Source organism: Vicugna pacos, chromosome 3 (genome assembly GCF_048564905.1).
Source record: "Vicugna pacos chromosome 3, VicPac4, whole genome shotgun sequence".
In the NCBI taxonomy this organism is placed as follows: Eukaryota; Metazoa; Chordata; class Mammalia; order Artiodactyla; family Camelidae; genus Vicugna; species Vicugna pacos.
In genome coordinates, this window is record NC_132989.1 from 6,753,734 (window position 1) to 6,772,694 (window position 18,961).

Sequence of the window (18,961 nt, forward strand, 5' to 3'; positions counted from 1 at the left end):
TGACCCTGCGTCTGTAACCTGGGTGATGCACGCTTTAACAGGCAAACATTGAAGTCTTTGAAAATCATGAACAATTTAAAACAGCATAGTAATACCCTGATAACCGAGTGTCCTTCCTGAAAATTGTGGGAATTTCAACAGCTTGCCTTTTGCATACAAAGGTAGTGCCAGCTTTACCGTGTTGTTAGATATCTTAGTAGGACGTGAAGATTTCTCAGATCATTTCACTATGTGCACATGTGCCGAAACATCACATTATACACCTTAAGTATGTACAGTTTTTATTTGTCAACCATACGTCAACAAAGCTGGGAGGGGGAGAAAGAGTCCTCAGTAAACGTAAGTCAAGGGCCAGTTTTAGTTATGAATATCAAACTCTTGTAGCCATTCATTCATGCTTTCATTCAGCAGATTTTTACTGAGTGCCTACTGTGGGCCAGGCCTTGTCACTATTAATAAGGAGCCTGCAACTGGAAGGACAGATGTTTGGCGGGTCTGCTTGTAGCCCGCCAGCAACCCCTTGCAGCTCCTGGAAGACAGGGGACAACATTTTGAAAATCACTGCTTTAGGATGACGGCAGAAATCCCAGACTGCGAGCCAAGGTGTTTTAAGATTCAAGAACGGAGCTTCACGCTGTACTGAGCTCTCATCGTGTGTGTATGTGCAGTGAGCAACCTTGAACTTAATCATTTGTCTACCAATTCCCGGGAGACACCAGGCAGGAGGGGCCCCGGGACTCCAGGGCATGGCTTTATGACGCTGACTCCCTCTGTGATTCTCCTTCAGATCACATTTTCTACAAATTCCAGCCTTCTGTGGTCGCTGCAGCCTGCGTGGGGGCCTCTAGGATTTGCCTTCAGCTTTCTCCCTCCTGGACCAGAGACCTGCAGAGGATCTCAAGCTACTCCCTGGAACATCTCAGCACGTGCATCGAAATCCTGCTGGTGTAAGTTCCTCTCCTGATCCTTCCGTGTTTCTGAAATGTCGAAGTTCCACTTGCTCGTGAGGCCCAGGAAAGTGGGCCACGGTAACTGCTGATGGAGTTGGGGTTTGGGGGCTCAGTCCTTCCTATTTCGCCTAGCTTTGGGTTTGCCGTTTTCAGGTTGGGGGTGAGGGGGACACGAGGGGCTTCTGAGTGTTGGCTCTGGGATCGATCCAGCGTATCCGTCCGTCTTCTGGGTGATCGCACTGAGAGACTCGCATTATAAGCGGCTTTTCTCTGAAGTGGACACAAAGTCGACTCCCAGCCAGCTGAGCCCAGGGTGGCTTCGCACAAGAGGCCACAGCCTCCTTGCAAGGGCCCCTGGGAATCTGGGGGAGGAAATGCTCAGTGTTTCAGAGAGGATGCTTAAAGCATCGCAGATGCACACCATGAAAGTAGAGGCAAAAGAAGTCAGCAGTAACCTCGGGGAGGAGGGCAGAGTCCAGAAAGCTCCTGATGGCTTCCGCCTGATGGCTGGCAGCATCTCCTGGATGCTGGCCCCGCTGACCACAAGGCCAGGCCCCTGAAGAGCCGACTCAGCCTCCTGATGCAGCTGCCTGTCTCAGTCCTCGTAATCGGTCCTGCTTGCTAGCCTGTATTTTAAAATCTTTGCCTTTTAGAAGGTCCCCAAAGCCGGGGAACCTTCTGGTTTGAGTGAGGATGGGTGCCCCTGGGTACTGAGCCACCGGCCTTGCCTCTGCCTCTTCACCACGGCTGTCCCTCTGTGGTAGCCCCCTTCTCAGATCTGCTGCAGCCTCCACTTTCTCCTTTCTTACAGAAGCCTCTAATTGATTGGTTTCCCCAAAAAGCCTTCTTATGGGAAGCTTTGGGGGGTTTTTTTGAGGTGGAAAAAAAACCTGTTCCATCTCCCTTTTCAGAGGGAGACACTTAGGTCCCTGGGGGCAACCTGCTTGAAGTCTGCAACCTCAGGAGCGAGCCAGCCGGGGATGGAGCTGCCAGGAAGTGGCTTGAAGGCAAAGGTTGAGTTCACCTAAGCCCTGGGAGCTCTGCCGCCTCGGGAAGGTGCTTTGCCCAGTGTGGGGGGTTCAGTGATGAGCAAACGCGAACGAGTCTTCCCTCTCGGGGCTTGGACTCTGCAGGAGGGGCCCAGTGGTGACCTGGAAGTTGCCGCCTGCTGTGTAGACTGCCGAGGTGGGCCATGCAGGGGCTGCAGGGACAGCTGGCTCATCTTGAGGGGTCAGAAGAGGGCTTTTGTAGGAAGCAGGTCCAAGCTGAGACCTGAGGCCGGAGTTTAGTCGGAGAACCGCTGAGGCAGTGGTACTGGCGGTGAGCACAGGCCGGGTGCAGCCCGGCGGTCGTGGCACACACAGCTCGTCGCATCCCACTCAGCTCAGCAAGGCAGCTGTGTGGTGCTGTGGCCTCAGACCTCCCGAGTCTCACCCAAGTCCTTTTCTTTCAGAGCTTATGACAACGTCCTCAAGGATGCCGTCGCGGTCAAGAGCCAGGCCTTGGCGATGGTGCCCGGCACACCCCCAGCCCCCACCCAAGTGCTGTTCCAGCCGCCCACCTACCCCCGCCTCAGCCAGCCAACAGCGACGGCCCTGGCCCACTTCCAGACCCCCGTGCGGGACCTGTGCTTGGCCTACCAGGACCCGCTGCTGCCCCCCCATTCGGGGACCCTGCTCTCAGGGGGCACCGGCTCGTCCCTCCACGCCCTGTACCCCGCCCTGCCGCCCCTGGACGTGTGTCCCGTGGCCCTGCCCGCGTCCCTCGGCATGCAGATGGCCATCACCTCTGAGCCCAGGCACTGCCTCGCCGCCACCTATGGGAGCAGCTACTTCAGCGGGAGCCATGTGTTCCCTGCAGGCTGTTTCGACAGATAGAGCACCTTTAGCCACCCAGGGAGATCTTGGCAACCCAGGAGGTGGAGGACACCGACGAGGGGAGCTCAGCCCAGTGAAGTGCCTGGGAGGCCATCCCCACAGAGCCTCAGGGCCCTTGAACGGAGAAGGTCCGTGCTCTTTTTAAATAAAACTGACCCAGCTCAAGGCAGTTAATGACATACCTCAACCAAGAGCATTCGTCTGGAGAACATTTTCCACACGTGGCTGGGGTGCAAGGGGATGGCTTGGTGGCCATCTCTGGAGAAGAGCCCAGGGGGTTGACAAAGACCTGGGACGAGGCCAGGAGACGGGGGACTGGATGCCGACCACGAGCACGGCCAGATTTTAGCATCAAAGACTCCTTTGTGCTTTGCTGATGGCAGCTACACCACTGAAAAGGGGGGGCAGCCTGACCTGTTCTCAGGACCCCCAGTAGATGCCGTCTGGGGTGCTTTTCTTTCCCTGGCTCCATACACAGGGGCCCATGTGTGCATTCTGCCTTCCGAGGCACGGTGAGCGGCTGTCTTGCTTTTGTTGTGGAACCTAAAACCTCCTTCAGCCTTTTATATATTTTACTTGCTGCTGCTTCCCGAAGTGACCTAGCTTTCTGTTCAGTAAGATGTCTTGTTTACATGCTGCATCAGGGATTCTGTGATACTTGAAGATTCCTTAGGACTGAAAAACCATGGTGATTGACACACTGCCTGTCCCACGCCAGGGCTGTGGGTTTTAACCTGGCTTGGGACTGACCCTGGAGGTCAACCCAGAGCTCCCTTTGCAAAAGCATATGGCCGGGGAGAACCGCTTTCCAGGCTCTCGGTTCCAGGAGATTCCACGTCTTGGATGCTCTGTTCACCTGCACGACTTCGATAACCACCCAGAAGAAAAAGGTTGTTGAAAAGTAAACAAAGATTTAAAACCAATAAACCCCACCTCCCTTCATCACACGCTTTCTAGTGCATAAGATTAAACCCAGCCTCGGCTTGGTGTTTGGCTCAGAGCAAAGGATCGTAATGTGGGATGAATGCCTAATGCCAACTGGATTTGGGGAGTAGGGGGTGTGCCAGGTCTGTGCCCCCACCGACAGCTGATTGGATTGAAAGCCAGCATTTGGGTTTCTGCAGTGAGAGGGCTCTCGGGAAGACCCTCGGAGCCATGTGCAATATGTTTTATCCTGACTCGTGGCTTGTGCTCAGTATGTTTCATTTTTTGGTTGGTTTGGGGTCGGGGGATACATTGTTTGCGCGCTAGAACTGGGAGGTGCAAAGAACCACAGAAGCGTCTTTTTTGTTTCTTTTTTTAAAAAAGAACCCATCTTGGATTTCTTGGCTTGTTTGCCAGTCCAGGAGGCTGGCAGGGAGGCTGCCGGGAGTCGGATCCGAAGGCGGTTTTCCGAGCAGACAGAAGGCTCAGCGTGGAAGTTGAGTCAAGAGGAGACGCTGGACGCGGACAGGCTGGGGCCACTTTGTCACACCAGCATAGGAAAGTGCACGTTCGTTTGTTGTTTTTCTCTTTTTTCCCTTTGCCCAGCCTCTTATTTATATGCAGCTGGTTTGGATTCCAAGTTACTGTGTCTGTTCTGAGGCTGGGCGCCTGTGAGCCCCACCCCCACCCCAAGTAGAGCCTCACAGCCAGCCCAGCCCCCAGAAAAAGCGGTCCAGCAATAAACGTATCACCTGTTTCTTCCTGGCCTCCTCTCAGCCAGCCCTCCCTCGCTCTTCCACGTCACCCCCGCGGGGCTGAGAGGTTATGGGGGGAGGGTGACAGCAAGACTGGCTCCTGCCCTCAGAGCTGGCCTCCCGGGGACATGGGCTGGGCAGCAGGGGTGAGTGAGGCTTGACATCCCAGCTCTACCACTGAATCGGGCAGGTTCTCCAGAAAAACAGAACCCATTATATAGGTAGTGAGAGAGATTTATTTTAAGGAAATTGGCTGAACATTGCATGAATGCCTGGATTAGGGTCAGGGTGAAGGTTCCACTTCGTCATGCCCTCTGGGTTCGAGGTCCAGCTCTCCAAAGCCATCTGTTCTGTCGTCTGAAATATATCAGTGATTCTCAGCAGGACTCACTTTTGCCCCCCTGGGAACACTTGGTGACGTCTGGAGGTATTGTCCGTTGTCACAGTCGGGAGAGGGGCATGGCTGGCATTCCGTGGGTAGGACCCAGGGCTGCTGCTCCACATCCCACAGTGCACGGGACAGCCCACAGTAATGACCTGACTGGCCCCAAGTGACGACGGTGCCCAGGCTGAGAAACCTCAGCTCCTGCATCACCTCCCAGAGAGGGCTCTGTCACTCCCCTAGGCTCCCTCCTTGCCCCCTTTCATTTTCTTCATAGCTGTGAAATCACCTGGAGTGATCTTGTGAGTTTGTTTACTGGGTTTGACGGCTGTGCCCTAAGCCACCCCCAGCCAGTACAACATATACAACATCACCGCCTGGTGACGGTGGCTCTGATCACGCACTTGGCATTTATTAGCCATTTGCAGTCTGTAATTCACTATGCTAAGGAATTTGCTGATATTATGTCTTATAATCATCCTAATAACCCTACAAGGCAGGAACTATTATTAGCTGTATCTTACAGGTCTGAAAACGGGCACAGAGAGCTTCTTTGCCCAAGGACAGCAATAGTGAAGGAAGGAGCCACAGCTGAAACCCAGCCAGCCCAGAGCTGACGCGCTGCCCCGAGGTGCCTCAGTCAAGGGTTTTGAATGAGCGCAAGGCTCCAGCTGGTGGTACCACTCACCTGGTGGAGAGGACGTGACAGGATGATGGATGTGGGTTTGTAAAAAAGCTGCCAGGCATTCATGCTGCTTTTTTACAGGGGTGTGGGGGTTCTCAGCGTGCGCAGCAGCAGGCAGAAATACAGCAACATAGCTTTTCGTACATCTGCCACAGGCTGACAGGATTTACTGCTCCTCCTGTCTGCCCCCAACCGGCTGTGATCTGGGAGGGGGTCCCCAAGCCCCATCTGTGAAGGTGAAAATCTGGGACCAGGCTTGGGGCTTCCCCAGAGCATCCCCTGGGAGAGACCCCACCTCTGGGCTGGCTCTGGCAATCCCTGGCACCAAATTCTTGAGAAAGACTCTCACCAGCCTCATTAACCTCATTCTCTGTTTCTCAGGCAAGCCCTTTGTGATGAATTTCAGCAGAAAGGCCATAGCATTTGGCAGGAGTCTCAAATCCACATGCCCATCAGGACCAGGCGGGTAACGTAGTGAGTGAATCAGCCAGATGATGGAGACAATGTGATGGGGTGGGGCCTACTGAAGCCTGTGTTAAAGTACTGCCTTTCAGGGATCTCATCTCTGTGCTGCCACAACTTCAAATTCCAGAGAAACTGGAAGGACACTTTCTAGGAAATTAACGTTTCATGATTTAAAGAATTAAATTTAAAAATTTTGTAATGCAACAGAAGACACACAGGTTAGAGTGGTTCTCAGGCTGGAAACTTGCAACCTTTAGTATATAGACTAGAACGTTGGGCCTAACAGGTGGAAGGTCTGAGTTTGCTCATAGCAAACTGAGAAAAGCTGCTTCTCCACTCTGAGCCTCCGTCTCTTCATTTATAAGGTGGGAAGGCCGTCAGTCTGAACTATATACTTCAGGTTTATGATAAGAAAGCCTAGAATGTATGGAATCATTATTCAGCGGGGAGTTCTGTGAGGAATATTGTCAATAAGAGGGCCCCTTTCTTTTTTGGGGAGGCTCAGGTGAGCCCCAGAGCTTCATCTCCCTCCAACCCAGCTCTCGCTCTAAAGGAAGAGCTCAAGTGGTCTTGCTTCTGCTGGCCCAGCTCCGACCAGTGTCCAGTCCCCAGCCCTTGCCAGAGCCATAGCAGGCAGCACACACTGGATGTCAGGCCTCCTGCTGCTCCCCAGCTGTGTGGACGTGGGCAGGGCATTCCCCTTTTCTAGATCTCAGTTTTCTTCGTCTGTAAAATGGGAGGGTTTGGCACTGTCTCCAAGGTCATCATACCTGGCTGCAGAGCACTTTAGAACAGTGGCAGCTCCCTGGTCTTCGTACCTGAAGTGTCCCCACTTCTGCAGGTCTGCGGTGGGTCCTGGGCTGTCCTTTTAATAAGACCCCCAGGAAATACACGTGCACAGCCAGGTTTGGACACGTCTCCCTGCCCTGAAAGCTCTGACCCAGTGTGTGCTGGTTCTCACCAGTAGAACCGCCAAGAAAGGCCCTGTTTAGTGAGCACTTACTGTGCTCCACGCCCCGTATTTGACACTTTCCTCATGCTCTCTTATTCCCCCTGCTCTTCTTTTTTGTCCCCATGACAACATCATGAGCTAGGATTATTATCACCATTTTCCAGATGAGAATACTGATGTTCAGAGAAACCCAAGGTCTCACCATGGGCAGGTGGTGCGACCAGATTTCACAGTCAGATATGCCTGACCAAGGAGTTACTAGTGGCCTCTGCATTTTCACCCCTAGAGGACACACACATCCCTACACCAAGGTACAGTCACTCAGGATTTCACTGCACGCCCCCCACCTCCCGCCAACGTACACACCTTGGTGTCTGTCCATGGGACCACAGGTGGGTGGTGGGGCGCCACCTAGCGGTGGTCTTTAGAGACGCTTTGAGAAGCTCTCGTTTGACCAGATGTGCTTGGTGGGAGAGAAATTGTCACCCTGGCAGAGTGGCAGAGATGACTCTCAAGGGCCAGGTGAAGGGCACCTGAACTGAGCGGGGAGTCCCTTCAACACCTTGACCAGCGCAGCAAAATGGTGACGCTCCTGTAACTTTCTGGAGGCCACTAGCATGGATTTTTACCCTTAATCTTTGCAACTCATCTGCGACCCAAGAAGGGAAGGTCTTATGAGCCTGTTTTACACACGGACAAGACAAGACTCCGAGAAATACTGCGGCTTGCCCACGTGCCTTACAGGTAAGCGGAGGCGGTGCTCCTAACATTTCATCACACTGGCTTGAGGATGGCGGTGGTGATGGAGTGGAGGTAGCAGTGGCTCCTGTTTAATTCGCAGCATGACAGCTCTGTTAGGTAAGTACAGTCATTATTTCCATTGGCAGGTGAGGAAACTGAGGCTCAGAGAAACGGATGAACTCACCCCAAGGTGACACAGCTTCTAGGTGGTGGAAGAGGGATTTGAACCCTGGCAGTGTGACTCCAGGGTTGAAACTCTTAACTGCTGTCCCTTCTACTGGCTGAGGAAGCCGCTCTTCCCGGACACCAGCAAAACGGATGCTGCCTTCCAGCTCAGCTTACTCCACTTACCTGTAAGCTGAACAGAGAGACTGTGCCTCCATCAACCAGTGACCCCACATCACTCTCCAGTTCTTGCTCTGCTGTGTGACCTTAGATGAATTTCTTGTTTCTGAGCCTTGGCTTCCATATCTGTGAAATACAGAGTTTAAACTAGTTGGGCTGTGAGGGCCTTCTGTTCCATGAATCTGACTTCTATAACAGAATTTCTCCCCTGCCAACAATTTGAATTTGTCCTTGAATCGGTTACCAGAGTGAAAACAATCTCTCTCTCCCACTCCTCTTTTTCTTCTCTACTCTTTCTCCTCTCCCTTCCTCCTCCTCTCTCTCTTTCTCTCTCAATTTTCAGCCTAATTATGGTTAACTCTCTGTTGTTTAGAGGCTTATTATCCAAGCTCATTATGAGTAATTATTCAGTCTGTAGGGGAAACAGCAACACTCCTAGTTTAATTTAATGCTTACCTAGTTCACTTAATTCGCAATAAGTCTTGGCAAAATGATGGGATTTGCAGGGTCCTGCTTGGTGGGTGGGTGTGGGAGGCTGAGCGCTGTTCCTGGAAAGATAAACAAGTTCCAGGGCAGAAAGTGGGAGGAGGCCAGGAGCAAGCTGCCAATGACCTGGGCTGTGCTATCTGTCCAGGCCAAGGCTGGCCCCTGAGAGTGGAGGGCCATTACATAGGCTGCAAGGACTTGAGATCAGGTAGCACTTATTCAGCACATGCTGTGTGGGACTTGTATATTCAAGATCATTTAGATAATCTGCTCTTTTTTGTTTTTTTGTTTTTTTACTATGTAAGTTTCAGGTATACAGCATTATAATTCAACCTCTGCATACTCTGCAGAGTGATCACCACCACAAGTCTAGTTACCACCCATCACCATACAGTGGACCCCCTTCACCATTTCGCCCAATACCCAACCCCCTTCCCCTCTGGTAACCACTAATCTGTCCTCTGTGTCTATGAATTTGTTTTGTTTCAGTTTGAAATCATACGATACTTGTCTTTCTCTTTCTGACTTACTTCATTTAATATAATATCTTCAAGGTCCATTCATGCTGCAAATGGCAGGATTTCATTCTTATGTTTATGGCTGAATGGTCCACTGTGTATGTATACCATATCTTCTTCATCCACTGATGGACACTTAGTTTTACTCTGATAGTGAGTGTATTCTCTTCCAGGAGTTTTGTAGGAATTTTGATTAGGGTGGGAGAGAGTTTCCCATTTGATACTGTGGGTCTTGCATGTCTCTCTCACCCTTTTCATGAAAGGAGGCCCTGATCTCATGACTTTGGGCAACAGAATCCAACTAGAAGTCAGTATTGTTCAGCTCTGACTATTTTAATAGTTTTAATCTATGTGGCAAGTGATGCTGGCTTTCCATGTACAGAAGTGATGTAAAGTTTTCACTGGAGTGAAAAATAATTGAATTGTCATAGAGAAAAATATGTAGGAAAAAGCAGTCAGGGTGGTACCCAGATGGGGAACACTCCCAAGAAGAGAAGAGAATGAAAAAAGTCCTGCCCAGTGCTCTGGGTTAGGGATTCTCCAGCCAGTGGACGAGCGGGCCTCCCTTCTCCTCTCCCGTGCCCTGGGACTGATCGGCAGGGGTGTCTGCTAAATCCTAATGCTGCCCCAGAATCCCTCCCAACTCAGGGCTCCAGGCACCTACCAGGGAGTCGTACGGGGCCTTCTGACCACTTTCCCAGCCCCCCGCAGCCTTCTCCAAGTTTCTCCCAGGCCCCCCAGCCAAGCCCTACTCGTTCAAACCATGAAGCCTCAGTCCTTCCTGGCACTCCCATAGACCCTTTGCCATCTCATAGACTGTCATTTCCCCTCAGTCCCTCATCGGTCCTCCTGGCCCCCTCGTATACCAGCAGGTAAACTGAGGCCCAAAGGAACGACTCCACAGCCAGTGATCAGAGAGCCACAGCCGTGCTGAAACAGCTTCTCTGGCTAAGCCCTGCTGCGTCTACCCCCGGGTCTGCGCGGCCTTGGAGCCCAGCAGCTGGGGGCCCTGTCCTGGAAGCACCACTCCTGCTCCCACCCCCTTTGATACACCTGTCCCGTGGCCCATCTGAGAGTCAGTGTGTCACCCCTCCCAGCTGACGTTTGTCTTTTTAAAGGGCAGCCTCCACCCAGAGTGTTGGGTGGCAAGCTGGGGTGAGGAGTTCACAGAAGTGCCCATGGTCACTGCCTTCGCCCTCCCCCGGGCGTGTCTGGAGTTTCCCGTCCACATCCAGGTCTCCCTCTGCCAGGACACAGATCCCACAGGGATCCCAGGGCCAAGATGTGGCCGTCCTCAGGGGTTTCCCACTCCCACCCAGCCAGAACTGCCCCGAGACACCAGAGAACAAAAACAAAGACAAAGAGGTTCTCAAGCAAGCAGAATGTCTCTTGTTACACCAGCTTTATTGGTGGCTTGGTGGCCCCTGCAGAGCCCTGCCCACTAGCTCAGGCCAGCTTCTTGCTCACGCGCTCGTAGGTCACGCCTCCAAAGGTGGAGATCTGGAAGAAGCAGCGGGGACAGAGAGAGTCAGTGCGGAGGCCCCAAGGTGCGCATGGGCACAGCTGACGGTAGACCAGCTTCCAGTCCCAGCCCTGAGTGGAAGTCAGTCTGCTGCACCACTTCTCTGGGCCTCAGTTTTGTGATCTGTTACAGGACCCACTGTGCAGACTCAACGTGGCCAAAGTGCTAAACAGATGTCAGGGTGATGTGGCTCTTTGTGGGATAACTGTCCACCTCTGTCCATTTCAGTTCACCCGTGCCAGGCGCTTCCCTTGCAATATCCTGTTTAGTCCTCCCAACGGTGAGGTGTGCCCATTGTACAGATGCGGAAACTGAAGGTTATGGAAGTCAGTGACCCCCTCAGGTCAAGGGACCTCAGTGTCTGCAACATTTAGCATTTAAGGGGCACCTGTGCTCAGTGATGGGAAGATACGGTCCCTGCAGTGACCCGAGGGTGGGCACTGGATTCAGACTGCCCAGCGCCAAGTCCCTGCTCTGTCAAAAAAGCTCTCTGTCCTCTGGCTAATCATTTAGCCTCCCCCTGCCTCAGTCTCCTCACCTGCAAAATGGGGATACAAATCCTTATCTAACAAGGTGATTGTGAAGATAAATGAGATCATGGGCACCCAGCGCTCAGCACAGAGCCTGGCCCATGGGGAGTTCCCGTGAAGCCAGCTGCCCAGAGGGCCACATCTCAGGGACCGTGGCTGGGGGCAGAAATGCAGTCTGATCGATTGTGCCGGGAACCAGCAGGACACTCACCTCCACCAGCTTGCCATCCACCATCTCCGCGGTAAAGTGGTAATGGGGGGAGTCCACCACCACCTTCCCACCCTCCATCCGCACGGTGGCCTGGAAGAGAAGCATGACACAGCTGGAATTACAGAAGCCCTCCCCCCAGACGCAGACCAGCCCCTTGGGGATGAGGGGTCTGCCTGCAGCCCCAGCAATCCCCCTCTTGGAATTCATTTGCCTTATAGAGATCCAATTTACATATATCCAAAGATATAGATAACTTGTGCATGATACCGGACCTCACTGTGCCTCAGTTTTCTCATCTCTGAAATGGGGGTAGTAACTGTACCTTCTTTGTAGAGTTATTATGAGGATGAAGTGATTCACTGTGATATATCTAAAGTGCCTGGAGCAGTGCCTGGCTTGGGGTTGAGGACTGCTTGTTAACTAGGGAGTCAGTTAAGAGCATCATTGTTAGAATGAAGCCGATGTCACCCAAGGGTGTTAATGAATGAACAGCCTAAATATCCAGCCTAGGTTATCCACCGGTGACTAACCTACACGTCTCTCAGTGAGGGGGTGGTAAATAAATGACAGCATCTCTGTACTGTAGGATCCTGTACCACCATTAAAAAAGAATAAGGCAAGTCAGCATGTGCAGACGCAGAAAGACGTCCATGATAAGCTGTCAAATTTCTTAAACACCCAAGTGACAGAATATGACTATTATGACTACTTGTCCTCCCCCTCGGCAGCCTGAGAAACCAGATACACTGGTGGCAGGGCTGGGGGGCCGACAAAGAGGACCCAGAGCCGGTGGAAGCCCTGAGGGGCCGGTCTGGGTTGGAGGGGGATGAACAGCCCCCTTTCCCCACTTCCTTTTTTTTTTTTTAATGTATTACTGTATTATGCAATTTTTTTTAAACTTGGGAGGAGGTAATTAGGTTCATTTATTTTTAGAGGGGGGACTGGGGATTGAACCCAGGACCTCATGCATGCTGGGCATGCGCTCTACCACTTGAGCTATACCCTCCCCCCCTTTCCCCACTTCCTCACTTCCCAGGATTTCAGGTTCAAACCCAGATGAGTCTGATTCTAGGGCCTGGGCGATTAATCTCTAGGCCACACTGGAGGCATCATAAAAATGTGCTCATGCTCTCTGGAGCCGGACGGGTGTGAAGGCCTGCCCCTGCCGTGGGGTCCGGGCACTGTTTACTGATCTTGTGACTCAGCTCAGCTCCCCTGTCTGCAGGATGGGATCAGCGTTGTGGCGACTTCATAGGCTTAGCTGCTTTAAGGTGTGTGACGGATTCAGCAGGTGTCTGGGATGTACGCGTGAAGGGTTCAGCAAGCGTTAACGGTTTTTTACTGTCTTTATCGTGTTCATTATTGACAGTAGCATTAAAAACCAGGCGTGGCTAAATTGCCTGTAACGAGCAAGGAATAACGCCGGCTCTTAAAGCTGGAGGCTGGACTGGAAAAGAAGCCTCAGCTCGGGGAGCAGCCCCTGGGGACATGATTGGGACAGAGGAGTGGGCCAGAGGCCTGGGGAAGGGGGGGTGGCCAGCCAGCGGCCTCTCACCTTGAACTTTTTGCCCCCAACGGTCTCCATGTCGCACTCCTTGCCCACGGTGAGCTTGTTGGTGATGGAGTGGCCCCCGGGGTAGAGCTGGGACCAGACGAAGTCCTGCCCAGACTGCTGCACCTCCGTGATGGTCTTGAAGTTGCGGCCCTTTTCAATCGCGTTGCTGGGGAGCCCTGGGCCCGGGGACAAGCAGAGCGGCTGTGTCAGCGCTGCCTACAGCCTGTGGCTTTGGGAACGAGCTTCCCCCCGTCCCCCAACCCCTATGGCGCAGGCTAGACTGACAGTTAAGAGCACAAGTCCCAGTTCTGCCATTCTAGTCTTTTTTTTTTTTTCTTAATGGAGGTACTGGGGATTGAACCCAGGGCCTTGTGCGTGCTAAGCATGCACTCTTCCACTGAGCTGTACCCCTCCCCGCCCCAAGTCCCAGTTGTGTTGTAAGCCATGTGGCTTGGGCAGGTCACTACGTCTCCAAGCCTCAGTGTTTTCCTGGAGATAATGTGCCCATTTCACAGGACTGTTGCAAGGACTGAATTACCATGACTGTCTTGGAAAGCTCCGGGCATACAGTAAACATTAAATAGTAGCTGCTCCTCAGATAGTCGTATAAAAACAAATAACAGAAGTTCGCCAAGCTCACAAAGTTCTAGGTGGATGGGACCCTCGAAGCTGTCTTCTAATGCTCTTGTTTGATAGGTAAGGAAATGAAGACCCAGAGTGGGAAGGGACCTCTGTGGGTGAAGCCACGTCACTGTTCCTTCAGGGCCAGTCCCAGTAACTGACTTGGAAGCCCTCTTGGCTCCCCAAGGCCCCGGGGCACACTGGCCCCGCTCTTGGGGGCTCCTCTGCCGTCAGGAGGCAGGGAGGGCCCCGGTCCCTTGGGGCCGTCTGCCAGGTCTAGACGACCGTGCTGCCTCACACTTGGCTGCGCACCAGGAGTCCTGCTCACTGTCACTGGTTCCTCACAGCCAGAGTTGCAAATCAAGCAGTCGGAGGAGTGAGGTCCTTGATCTCTGCCCACAGTGCCTAGCTCCGTAAGAGGCCCATGTTTGCCGAACGACTGAGTGAACAAGTGGCTTGTCTCACCTGGTCTCTGCGCTCACCCTTTGGTCACCTCTCCCCAGGCAGGATGTGGTGACACCACTCATCTCATCATTGGGCCCTCGGGGTCTAATGACCTCTGCCACTGGTGTGCAGTGTCACCTTGGGCAAGTCTTGCAGAGGTGCCCCGTCCGTAACACTGGGTTGGCCCATGCATATAGCAAGTGTTCGATGAATATTTGAATGAATAAACCAATCAAGCCTCCACCTCACCAGCGACTAGCTGTGTGACCTTGCTCTAGTCACTCAACCTCTCTGGGCCTCAAGGGGTTTGGGTTTCGGGCACAGAGCCAGCCAGGACAGCCCAGCCCTGGGAAGGTGTTCTCACTCACCCAGACGCTGCATGAACTCGTCGTAGTTCTTCTCACTCTCGGTCTCAAACTTGCCGCTGAAAGCCATGCTGCCGGGAGAGCTGGAGGCCCAAGAGCAGAAGAATGAGGAGGAAGGTCTGTGATGCTGAGAGGTCCGGGGCCTCGGCTTATAAACTCTCCCAGATGCTGAGGGTCAGCACCCAAGTCGCCCCACCTCTCCCTCCTGCCCTTGAAGTAGAAGCATTTGCAGTTTTATGACAAGGGCAGGACCTGGAGGAGCAGAACCCTGAGGTTATTCACCCCGGGGGTGTGCTGGCTGGAATCCCACGGCCATTCCCAGGAAGGCCAGGGCCAGCTCTGCCATGGGGTTTGAGGCGTCAGCCACCTCTGCCCAGCCCTCCCTCCATTCATCCATCCACGCTCTCATCATTCTTCATTTCATCCCTCATTCGGCAACCAAAGTGAATCAGGCACCTCAGCGTGGGGCTGGCACTGAGAAGACAGACATACCCCCTTCCCAAAACAGCTTCCAGTCTGGACCAGAGACAAAACACACCTGCCGAGAACTCCCACGCGAGCAGGATGGGATGCGTCCTGGGAGTCATGCAGATTGGGGGGTGCTGGGGAGGGAGCGATGACGTCCAGCTGGCCGGTGCAGCTTTGCACAGGAGATGACACTTAATACATGTCTTGAGAGAATCATAGGATTTGGTTGTTTAAAGAAGCAGTAAGTTTGGAGGAGGCTGAGAACACAGACAGGCAGCATTCTAAGATGAGGGAACAATGTGATGACAGTGGGAAGGGCCTCTGGGAAAGGAAACAGTGGGTCTGGCTGCAGCAAAGAGGACTTGCAGGAAAACAGACACCAGATGGGGGCAGAGAATGTGAGCAGAGTCAACGAGTGTGAGCGGACCCAGGGATCCTGAGCAGGAGGTGGTGCCCGGTGCACCAGAGACCTGCCGGGTGCCAGGCAAGAGCTGGGAGCTTGGCAAGTTTTACTCGGGTCCAGCTTCACAGCTGGGAGGACTGAGAGTTCAGACCCCTACCTCCTGTCCCTTGTCTGATTCTGGCACCCCTCTGCACCCCAGGACTCCATCTCCTCCATGATAGCTCCAGCCCTGCCTGTCTGCTGGGACCACAATCTGGATCAAACAGATTGGCCGAGCAAAGTGTGGGGCACTTACAAAGGCTCTCATTCTTCTTATTACTAATTAAGGACAATTTTGCAAGTCTCTGTCTCCTTTTCCAGGGCCGGCTTTCCATGAATCGCCATCGTTTCTGTCCAAAGCAGAATTCACCACCGTTGCTGACCCCCAGATCTGAGGCCCAGTGGTTTCCCAACTGATGAAACCAGCTTGGCCACATTTTGCCAGCCGGCAATCCCCAATCTTAGGATTCCTCCCCCCAGCCAGGGGTCTTATTTAAACACACACACGCACACTCCCCGCCCCGCATTGTCATCATGATTGTCTGGTACTTAAACTATTATATACATTAAAATTTCAAATAATTCAGAGTCCTGGCGGAGACAGTCCTTGATAACAGTATCTACCCTTCTAGACTTTTAAATGCATACATACACTTTCTTGTATAAATAAAGTTATATTGTTCTGTCCCTCCTTTTTTATGCCGTGATGTAAGTACATGTCTACATCATTACATAAAGCTATGCCAGGGGAGGGTGTAGCTCAGTGGTAGAGTGTGTGCTTCACATGCATGAGGTCCTGGGTTCAATCCCCAGTACCTCCATTAAATAATAAATAAACCTGATTACCCCCTCTCCTCAAAAATGAATTTTTTAAAATAGCACCTTTAATAGTACCTTTTTAATAGCTCCAGAGTATTCTATTGTTTGTATGTTTCATAATTTACATAACTACTGCTGGGTCTTAAGGTTGTTCCCAACATTTTTCTATTATAAGTAACTCTGAGATAAACATTCTCGTTCTTACCTCTTGGTGTACATGTCAGGTTGTTTACTAAGATCAATTGCTAGGGATGAATTCCTAGACTTGCAGTTCCTGGAACAAAGGGTTTTTGTAACTATAGCTTATATCTATTACTCTACTGCCTTTCTGAAAGGCTGGAACAGTTCACTCCCACCTAAATCATACGAGAATTTCCCCTCATTGATAATAGTGAGGAAATAGCAAAGACAAAAATAGCTAACACTTACTGAGTGTTTATCATGTGTTGGGCACGACGCTGAACGTTCTGCATGGATTATCTCATTAAATCTTCCAAACAACTCTGTGAAATGTCCCCATTTTTCCAGGGAGGAAGCCAAGGTTCAGAGGAGTTAAATAACTTGCCCAAAGTCACAGAGCCCCTGTGCATAGTTCATATTTACTACCAAGGCAACTTTCAACATCGTTTAAGGGCATTTCCAAAAATCTTCCATAATCCCATTACCCTAACACTGACTGTTTTTTGGTTTTTTTAATTCTCTTTCTCCTTTTTTTCTTCTCTCTCCTTCTCTCTCATCCTTGCTTTCCCCCTGTGGCGAGGGGGGGCAGTAATTAGGTTTATTTATGTATTTAAAAATTTTTTTTTAGTGGTGGTACTGGGGATTGAACCCAGGACCTTGTACGTGCTAAGCAGACACTCCACCACTCCCACCACTCCATCCTTGCTTTCTTGCTCACTGTTATAATTAATTAGATATATAACAGCCATAATCACTATGTAACTGCCATATTCCGTTCTCTTTTTCTTTGCTCAGTGTTAGTTTATAGACACAGTCCCTTGTTTCTATAAAGCAGCCATGTTTATTATGAGAAACGGCTGCATAATGTTTGCTGTTGGACTTTTAGGGGGATCCCAAGCTACCCCATGAAATGAAAGTCCACAGTGAGCTTCTTTATATGTGGAGAATTTTTTTTAAGTGTTTCCTTGAGCTAAAGCTCCAGGATGGGATGACAAATTTATGGGATCTGGAGCATTCGTATAGCTCTTAACATGTTTTGTCAAGTTGGGACTGAATTGGTTTCCCCCCAGATTGCCCGGGTGCTGAATTTCTTGGGACTCAGAATTTAGAGCATCGTTAGTAATTTCCCCCAAACAACACCCTTCTCGACATCACAAATTGTGCCACCTTGAGATTCTATTTCTTTTCTTTTCAGACAATCTTTATGGCGGGGAGAGGGTGGAGCTCAAAGGAAGAGCACGTGCTTATTAGCATGTACAAGACCCTGGATTCAATCCCCAGTACCTCCATTAAAAAAATAAAAACCCCTAATTACCCCTCCTCTAAAAAAGCCTCTTTATGGAGGAAAAGGTTTTTAATTTTCTGATTGTAAAAGTAATAGACGTTCATAATAGACAATTTGGGAGGAACAAGCACGGATAAGCTAAAAGCTACCTATAATCTCACCATGGGGTCTTATTTTTCAATTGTAAAATTAATACATACTCAATGTTTAAAAAAGACAAAAGCTCAAAGTGGGATAAAGTAAAGGGGAAAGCCCCACATCCCACTGCATGTCCTTTTCCAGAGCAGCTGCCGTCAAATTCAGTATATAACCTTCGGGGCATTTCCCACATGCACACAAACATATTTGTGCCTAGTCTGTTTTTCCCCTCCTTGTTCTTTTCAACCAAAATGAAATCCAAACATACTGTTTTGTCTTGCTTTTTTCACCCCCCTTAGCAATATATCATAGACATTAATGGATCTTACTTCTTATTGGAAACTGAAAACTATCCCATTCATTATTAAAAGGGACTTTCCAAACAGAGAAGAAAGCCGCTAAAAGAAAGCATGATGTCACACTGGTCTAGGCATGGGAGAGCAATGGAGTGTTTGCCATCTCCCTGTCAACCTTGGAGGAAAATCATTTCACAGCAGTGATTGGGATGTAAGGGGGACAAAGGAGACAATTGGTGGTTAAGCTAGAGAGGCTCAGGGGATGGATGGGGTGTAGCCTCCTGAAATGCCCTGGGGTCTCTAGTCTCAGAGGAAGTCTGTAGTTTGTAGAATCCCGCCTTCATGCCTTGGCCTGCCTGGAATGACTGCTTACCTTTCACCCGTCTTTCCACATTCAGATTGTGCAACTCCACCTCCTCCAGGGAGCCTCCTCTGATTACTCCAATCTATAGTCTGTCCCTTACAGGAACCCCCCCGGGTGTGTACCATCTGCTTGTAATGACTCAAGGGGAAGCCTGGGCGTTACAGTTGCATGTGTTAGCCTCCCTGTATGAGCTCTGAGACTTCAGATTCACAACCTTCATTCATCCAACAGATATTAGCTGAGCACCTACTGTGTGCTAGACTCTGGAACCACCAGGTATCTGTCCTCAAGTCTGGGTGGTGAGAGACCCAGCCCAGTAAACAGGCAACTACAACGTGGTGTGATACATGAGATAAAGCGGCAAGATTGGAATACTGTGGGAGCACAGAGGCAGGACCCTGACCACCTCTTCAGGGGCGGGGAAAGCCAATCTGAGAGAAACTGACAACTAAGCCAAAGCCTGGATTTCCTCATTGCTAAGTGGGGATAAAAACACCTGCCTTCCAGAGTTTTAATGAGATTAAATGAGGATATATACATAATAGGCTTAGCACAGGATCTAGTCATTTGTAGGTACTCAGTGAATGATACTGTTAATCCCATTCATGGGCAGTTTGTCCAGCCTGTCTGCCTATTGTTTT

The 18,961-nt window shown here is 51.0% G+C and overlaps 3 protein-coding genes and 1 non-coding gene across 6 annotated transcripts in view; 3 read left to right on the forward strand and 1 right to left on the reverse strand.

Annotated features, from left to right (window-relative positions):
* Window positions 1–4,517, forward strand: part of CCNJL (cyclin J like) — a 50,753-nt gene extending 46,236 nt beyond the window's left edge. The window contains exons 5-7 of one of the 2 annotated variants that reach the window (XR_012064263.1): window positions 788–947; window positions 2,404–4,022; window positions 4,136–4,517. Coding sequence is in view for 1 of the 2 variants with exons in the window: in XM_072949900.1 (XP_072806001.1) it covers window positions 788–947; window positions 2,404–2,827 (584 nt within the window). In the remaining variant the exon portion in view is untranslated. Of the gene's footprint in view, window positions 1–787; window positions 948–2,403 lie in introns of both variants that reach the window. The other variant, XM_072949900.1, reaches the window with a different exon arrangement.
* Window positions 4,518–7,816: 3,299 nt separating this feature from the next.
* Window positions 7,817–18,961, forward strand: part of PWWP2A (PWWP domain containing 2A) — a 116,932-nt gene continuing 105,787 nt past the window's right edge. The window contains exon 1 of the mRNA XM_072953188.1: window positions 7,817–7,848. The gene's annotated coding sequence lies outside the window, so the exon portion shown is untranslated. The remainder of the gene's footprint in view (window positions 7,849–18,961) is intronic.
* FABP6 (fatty acid binding protein 6) lies at window positions 10,466–15,388 on the reverse strand. 2 transcript variants are annotated; one of them, XM_072953228.1, is made up of 5 exons: window positions 14,821–15,388; window positions 14,332–14,411; window positions 12,899–13,074; window positions 11,344–11,433; window positions 10,466–10,580 (listed from the first exon to the last, which is right to left on the reverse strand). In XM_072953228.1, the coding sequence occupies exons 1-5, from the start codon at window positions 14,913–14,915 to the stop codon at window positions 10,527–10,529; spliced, it is 495 nt and encodes a 164-aa protein (XP_072809329.1). In that variant the 5' UTR covers window positions 14,916–15,388; the 3' UTR covers window positions 10,466–10,526. The 2 variants fall into 2 exon arrangements, with proteins under 2 accessions (XP_072809329.1, XP_072809327.1); XM_072953226.1 differs by having other exon boundaries at window positions 14,785–15,388.
* Window positions 15,987–16,059, forward strand: TRNAV-CAC (transfer RNA valine (anticodon CAC)). The gene has a single exon. It is a non-coding gene; the product is annotated as a tRNA-Val (tRNA).